Here is a 7,599-nt window from a genome sequence, read left to right on the forward strand (position 1 = left end):
AAAAAGTGAAAAATATTAAAAAAAAAAAAAAAAAAAAAAAAAAAAAAAAAAAAAAAACAAAGGTGACACAAACTCAAAAAAAAAAAAATGACAAACATCAAAATAACATCATCCATTTGGGTAACACCAGTAATCATGTTCTAGACATAATCAGCGTGTCCAGGACAATCCACGTGAGCATAGTGACGATTCTTAACATAATTAGAATGTCTAGGACAATACACGTGCTGATTATCTTAGGAAAATGTCACATATCATGTCACATTTTTAAGAAGATAAAAAAGTGACAAAAATTTAAAAGGTGAGAAACTCAAAAAAAAGTTTTTTGAAAGAAAAAATATTGTGTAAATGTAAAAGTGACAGAATGTCACTTTTTTTAACACAATCTAAAAAAAAAAAAAAAAAATTTATCAGCCAAGAAATAAAAAAAAAAAGGGAAAAAAAAAAAAAAAAAAAAAGGGTGCACAACTCAACTTCCAATCTCGCCAAGTTTCCATAAATACCATTTAGCAAGAAGGTCAACTAACAGTCTCAAGAACTTTTTCTAAAAACACATCTTTTCTTAGTTAGCCAAGTGTTGGAGATTGTCTAAGCCAAAGGAAGGTAAGCTTAAGGACTCACCTTTAGCCCTTCATAGACTTTATGTAATCCTCAGGCAAGTAGATTTCTCCTCCAACCTCACCATGTTGCTCCCCGCTGATAGTTTTCTTCGCAGCTAGGAACTCAGCACTCATAGAAGCCATACCCTGCTGGACCGCTTCCTCTGCACTCCCATAACCATGCTCCTCTGCGTATTTTCTTACATCCTCAGTAATCTTCATGGAACAAAACTTAGGCCCACACATAGAACAGAAATGTGCCACCTTTGCACCATCAGATGGTAGGGTTTCATCATGGAAGGACAATGCAGTCACAGGGTCCAGTGACAAAGCAAATTGATCCATCCATCGGAACTCAAATCTAGCCTTGCTCAGTGTATCATCCCAAGCTTGAGCATGTGGGTGACCTTTTGCCAAATCAGCAGCATGTGCGGCTATCTTATATGCTATAACCCCAGCCTTCACATCGTCTCGATTAGGCAAACCAAGATGTTCTTTGGGAGTCACATAACAAAGAAGTGCTGTGCCAAGAGCCCCAATATTGGCAGCACCAATGGCTGATGTAATATGATCATATCCAGGAGCAATATCAGTTGTCAAAGGTCCAAGAGTGTAGAATGGTGCTTCATTACACCATTCCAGCTGTTTCTGCATATTCTCAGGAATCTTGTGCATTGGGATATGGCCAGGCCCTTCATTCATGACCTGAACGCATAGATAATACAATCTTAATAGCAATGGTAGGCAGACAAAGAAGTTTCCTAATACATGAAGGATACATAAAAAAAAATGGCGCCACAGTGAGTTAAAACTATGATATGATTTTTCAGAAATAGGGGAATATTCAGGATTTACTAGGGAACAATTATATACCAATATATTATAAAATGTGAATCAAATTTTACCTGTACATCCTTTTCCCAAGCTCTACGGGTAAGTTCTCCTTGAGTTAAGAGCTCTGCAAACTGAGCAGTATCATTTGCATCATATATTGACCCAGGCCTCAATCCATCACCAATTGACAAAGATATGTCATATTGATTACAGATGTCCAGTATCTCATCCCAATGTTCATAAGCAAAGTTCTCTTTGTGATAAGCTAAGCACCACTTGGCATGAATGGATCCCCCACGAGAAACTATTCCAGTCATTCGTTTGGCTGTTAGTGGGATGTACCGGAGCAGGACTCCAGCATGGATTGTAAAATAATCCACACCTTGCTCAGCCTGTTCAATCAGTGTTTCCCTAAAAACTTCCCAATTCAGATTCTCTGCAATGCCATTCACTTTCTCCAATGCTTGATAAATGGGCACAGTCCCAACAGGTACAGCAGAGTTACGAAGGATCCATTCACGGGTTTCATGGATGTGACGGCCTGTTGAGAGATCCATAATGGTATCAGCACCCCACATTGTTGCCCATTGAAGCTTGTGAACTTCTTCCTCAATGGAGCTCACAACAGCAGAGTTCCCAATATTAGCATTCACTTTCACCAAGAAATTGCGCCCAACTATCATTGGCTCCAACTCTGTATGCTTCTTGTTAGACGGAATAATTGCACGACCACGAGCAACTTCTGATCTCACAAATTCTGGGTCAAGTTTCTCACGAGCAGCACAGTATGCCATTTCTTCTGTTATAATTCCTTGCTTAGCATAGAACATCTGCGTATACCTAGGACCACCCAACTTCTCCCTCCTGTCAATCCACTCCTTCCGCAACTTGGGGAGTCCTGTTTAACAACAACATTCCTAATAGATATAAGAAAGCTGAAGAATGCAATAGAAAGTTTAACAATAAACTTAAAATGCAGTGAAGGAATATCAGAAATGAGAAAACTAATGCTAGAGTAATATCATCTGTCAATGATCAAGATACACTTCCAGAAAGACAGTGATGATATTTCAGAAATAAGTTATTTTGAGAAATCAATAATAAATAACCTAGCTAGAATCTTTTGCATATCTAAATATTTTCAGAACAGTAAAGAAATAGAGATGTGGAATATTTCATACGCATACCAGTGCGAGGGCTTATGTTCTGAGGACCACTTGTGTCATAGGTATCAAAATGTGGTTCATCTCCTGCTAGGTGGATGCGTCGAAATGGAACTTTGAGCAAATGACCAGATTGCTCATGAATGACTTCCCTGAAAATCAAATTCACAGGATCAAACATCTGAGAAAATGCACACAAGAGAGAAACATATGTACGCATGCTCGGATCTCTGTTCAAGCATGTCTGTGTGCAATTGTGAAGTGGGAAATTGTAAATAAGATGACAGAAAATTTTGAAACCACAAACACGCAGATAGTTTGGCAGAACTCACGTGTATTCTTTAGAGCTTCTTGGGAAGCATTCCTGAAAGGATGGAAGCGGAAGAAAATCAGGAGCATTAGGATCAACTGTGTGCTTCCGTTGCTTAGGCTTTTCTGTATTGGTAGTAGGGGGATCAAAGGTTAATGTAGCTTTGGGGCCTGAAAAAGAAGAGGACCACATGCCCCTTCTCCATAAGCCAGCAATGTGCACAGTCACATCAATCCCAGACAAGAACGAACTGTTAGGAAACTTCAAGGGAGCAGAGTTATTCCCATTATTTCCAACAACTGATGTCAAAGTAGTTTGCATAGCAGCCATCTCTGGAAGTTCAATCAGGATATGAAACAAGATAGTCAATATTTAACGAATTAATTCCATATACATGAATCACAATTAGGAGGTTTCAAACTATAATCTGAAGAACAAAGTAACCCAAAATGTAATGATTTTGATCATACCGTGTAGATGAAATATCTCATATATCATTTTAATCATCTTTGATGCATATAATTTCTCAACCATTAATCAAAGCAATGAATGCAACCTATCGGAGTTCCAACCAAAAGGGATGATGATAGCAAAGATGAATCTTCGCTGAAAATCCATCTCAGAATTTTCAACCTACTACTTAAATTTATTTCATTATGCTTTATATGCAAACAAATGTATGCTGCTAGTCTTTTTCTACACATACACATACATTTCGTACTATTTTGTAAAATAAAACTGACTCTTGATAATGCAAATAAAAACTGCCAGAAGAAGTACTCTGATCTAAGGAGGCTTTTCTTCAGGCCTCCTCTGGCATTGTTCACATTTGGCTAGATAAATTAGCAACCATCAAAAGCTTCAACATAAGCATGCCTAAAGACTCCTGAAGATAATACCTTGAACTACACTCCAAATTTTTCTAGAGAGAACTCATTTGAAAAGTCGATTTGCTAAATTAGAGTGTGAACACTGAGAATAGGGGTATACAAGTGAACCAACTAGAATTGATCCATGACCATTGACTGCTAAACTATGTTGGGTTTGTGACCCAAATTAGGGTGGATTTTTTTTATTATTTTTTTTATTATTTTTTATTTTTTTTGAAATAAATTGTTTCCTTATTTTCATGTGGGAAAATTTGTTTCCTTATATTTCACATAATTTTTATAAAAATATATTATTTCCTTATTCCACATTATTTCTATTTTTATGCTATGTCATGCACCTATAAATAGTGGTATTTTCTTTCAGTTTTGTTCAAGCAAGAATTGCTGAATTCTTGTATCTCTCCATATTATTAGGTAATATACATCGTTCCTCTGTTATTAACTCTCTTTGTTAATTTTCTTACTTTTAAATTTTATTTCTCGTTGCGATCTTCATTACTTCATATCGCATCATTTAGTCTCATTCACTATAATCCTTCCGGATCCAACAAGTGGTATCAGAGCTTGGTTCTTCTTCTAAGGATTGGTTGAGGTTTTTTCATAAATGACTACCATGAAGTATGACATTCCGCTGCTCGATCGCAATACAAGGTATTCTTTGTGGCAAGTAAAAATGAGGACTATTCTGGCGCAATTGGATTTGGACAATGCGCTACTGGACTTTAAGAAGATGCCAGCTAATTGGACAACGGAAGAGAAACAACGGAGGGATTAGAAGGCTTTGTCATTGATTTATCTTCATCTATCCAACAATATTTTGCAGGATATCTTAAAGGAAAAAACAGCAGCTGCTTTGCGGTTGAAACTGGAGCAGTTATGTATGACCAAGATTCTTATCAGTAAACTGGCTCTAAAGCAGAAACTATATCCCATCGCATAGCGGAAGGAGAGTCGTTTGAAGACCATATTGCCATGTTCAAGGAAATTATCGCAAATTTGAAAACATTGGACGTTAAGTATGATGAAGAGGATCTTGCCTTGATCCTGTTATGTTTGCTGCCTGGCTCTTGTGCGTCGTTTTGGGACATCATTTTGTATAGTCGGGATATTCTGACTATAGACGACATCTATGATGTTTTGCACTCAAAGGAGAAGTTGAACCATTTGGTTGAAACTACATCGAGGAATAAGAAAGCTCTTGTATCTCTCGACAAAGGGACAAATCAAAGAATAACAACAATTTGTTTTGCTTCTACTGCAAACATAAGGGACATATTCGGAAGGATTGTGATAAATTGCAGGCTTTATGATTTAGCTGCAAATCGTGGAGCGCAACCTTCGACTTCGGACGAAACAAATGCAGTTGAGAATTTTTCAGACGACGGAGATGTAATGTTGACTGTGGTATCTAACATGGAATCTAGGCTTGACGATGAGTGGATTCTCGATTTAGCATGTTCGCATCATATGTGTTCTAATCGAAATTTCTTTCAGACATATGAGGCTGTCAAGCAAGGTGGAGTTGTGATAGGAAATAACCAATTTTGACGTGTTGATGGAATCGGTCGAGTCAGATTAAAGTTGCAGGGTGGGACAGTCAGAACAATTGATAAGTTCGACATGCTCCAAACCTGAAAAGAGATCTCATCTCACTTAGTACTCTAGATGCAAAATGGTATAAATTCTTTGGTAGAGGTGGAGGTGGAGGTGGAGGTGGAGGAGGAGTTTTGAAGGTCCGACTGGGTGTCTAGGTTGTATTGGAGGGATGGAAGAAGTCTTAGTTATACATCTTGCAGAAAACGCGGGACCAGTTAAGAGACATCGGGACAAGTTCAGTACCGTGATGAATATTCAGTTTGGTATAGTAACTTCTGTGACGGGCCCTAGGTCGGTTCAGAACATTGCTCAGAGGAGCATTAGTGATTCCGCTTTGCCACCAATTTCAGCGGATACACTGTGCTCATTTGTTGGGGTTGGACTCATGGAGCGTAGGTACCATGGTGTCAATAATATCTGGGATGCTTTTAGAGACGTTGAAGGCGACAGTTCTAGCAATGGGCCTTCTAACCCAGCATGTGATATGATTTCTACTACAGTGTGTGTTTCGACCTGTTTGATCGATAGTAATTTCTCGGTGAAATTTTGGGAACCCAGAATTTGGGTTCAGGTGTCGCTTGTGGACACCTTGCAGAGGACGATGATTTGGCTTAGAGAGTTTTGATTACTTGTGTTGATGAGATTAGCTATTTCGATGCAGACAGATTTGAAATCTTGGAGTTTCGTTCGTGCACCAGAATTTGGGTCAAGGTAGAGATTCTTGAATTTGTGACCCAAATTAGGGTGGATTTTTTTTTTTTAAATAAATTATTTCCTTATATTTCACGTGATTTTTATGAAAATATATTCTTTTCTTATTTCACATTACTTCCATCTTTATGCTATGTCATGTACCTATAAATAGTAGTGAACTTTTTCAATTTTTTTCAAGCAAGAATTGATAAGTTCTTATATTTCTCTTCATATTGTCAGTTAATATATATCGTTCCTCTACGATTAACTCTCTTTGTTAATTTTTTTACTTTTAAATCTTGTTTCTCGTTGAAATCTTCATTACTTCATATTACGTCATTAATCTCATTCTCTATAATCCGGAAACAAACTAAAGTTACCAAGGAGGTTATGTTTTCATTTTGATGTGTTATTTTGTTACATCTTTTTCATTGATCCCATATCATGGGATAGTAAATGATGTATCTGACCTCAAGGGCGAATGAGAATGTCCAAACATTCAAGTGCACTTAACTCGGGTATAATATGCACGACCTAAATTAGTCTCTTAAGAAGGGAACAAAACACAAATTAAACAGTCTAATGTGTACACAGTTATCATTTTGAATTTGGAAAGTATTTTTCTAATGTACTCAAGATATTGAAACCCAAACCAGGCTTGGAATTCTTTATCTTTTGGAGGCAAAGGTATATGTTTGATTTGTCAAATTAATTATCTAAGTAGGTGTTCAAAAGGTTCATAAGCTACTGTTTCTTGTCGGAGTAATCTTATATTTTTAAAATCTTAAAATTTCTTCCCCAATTCCGTGCAGCATCCTCCCCCACCACCGGTCACAAAAATTTATAATAGCAAACCGAGACCAACATAGAAGAAATGTAAAAATAAAAACAAATAAAATCTCATGAATAATTTGGAAAAAGATAGTGACGAAAATGTAACACTGTAAACTGGGTGATTGACGGTGATTTCAACCTCCAAAAATTGGAAAAAAATAATAATAAAATACTGAATGAAGAAACAAAAGAACAAACAGAAAACGGATTTAATGAACAGGATCAAACGAAGCTTAGCATGAACTTGCATAATTAAGCACATTGAACACAAAATCTTAGTAGCGCAGAACAGTAAACGAAAATGAGAAGATAAGCTAGAAGAGAGAAGGAAACCGTAACCTCAATTTCGATCTTATCTATATCGCTCGATGGGAACCAGAATGAATGAATGTGAAGACAGTAGTTTTCATCTACGTATCAGCATTTTATAGCACACTCCGGAAGCTAGATGGGTCCAATGGCTAGAATATTTTTAGGCTGTATTTGATTACATTTATTTTTCACGGAAAATATCAATTTTTTACTCAAATTCTTACTTCAAGTGTTTGATTGTTATTTTTTTTCATGAAAAATATTTTTCGACTTTTGAAAATATGTCTAATTTTTCTTGTTTTTAAGGAAAACATTTTCCTTGAGTAGAGGTGGTTTTTATTTTTCACAAAAGATGGAAAACTTTTTCT

At 36.6% G+C, this 7,599-nt stretch overlaps 1 protein-coding gene across 3 annotated transcripts in view; it reads right to left on the reverse strand.

Annotated features, from left to right (window-relative positions):
* Positions 1-7,354, reverse strand: part of LOC111375224 (phosphomethylpyrimidine synthase, chloroplastic-like) — an 11,424-nt gene extending 4,070 nt beyond the window's left edge. For all 3 annotated transcript variants that reach the window (XR_002699278.1, XR_002699277.1, XM_022998022.1), the window contains exons 1-5: positions 7,259-7,354; positions 2,929-3,238; positions 2,621-2,748; positions 1,505-2,331; positions 622-1,304 (exon numbers count right to left, since the gene is read on the reverse strand). Coding sequence is in view for 1 of the 3 variants with exons in the window: in XM_022998022.1 (XP_022853790.1) it covers positions 624-1,304; positions 1,505-2,331; positions 2,621-2,748; positions 2,929-3,236 (1,944 nt within the window). In the remaining 2 variants the exon portion in view is untranslated. The remainder of the gene's footprint in view (positions 1-621; positions 1,305-1,504; positions 2,332-2,620; positions 2,749-2,928; positions 3,239-7,258) is intronic.
* Positions 7,355-7,599: the final 245 nt, after the last annotated feature.

Source organism: Olea europaea, unplaced genomic scaffold, assembly GCF_002742605.1.
Source record: "Olea europaea var. sylvestris unplaced genomic scaffold, O_europaea_v1 scaffold1351, whole genome shotgun sequence".
NCBI classification, from domain to species: Eukaryota; Viridiplantae; Streptophyta; class Magnoliopsida; order Lamiales; family Oleaceae; genus Olea; species Olea europaea.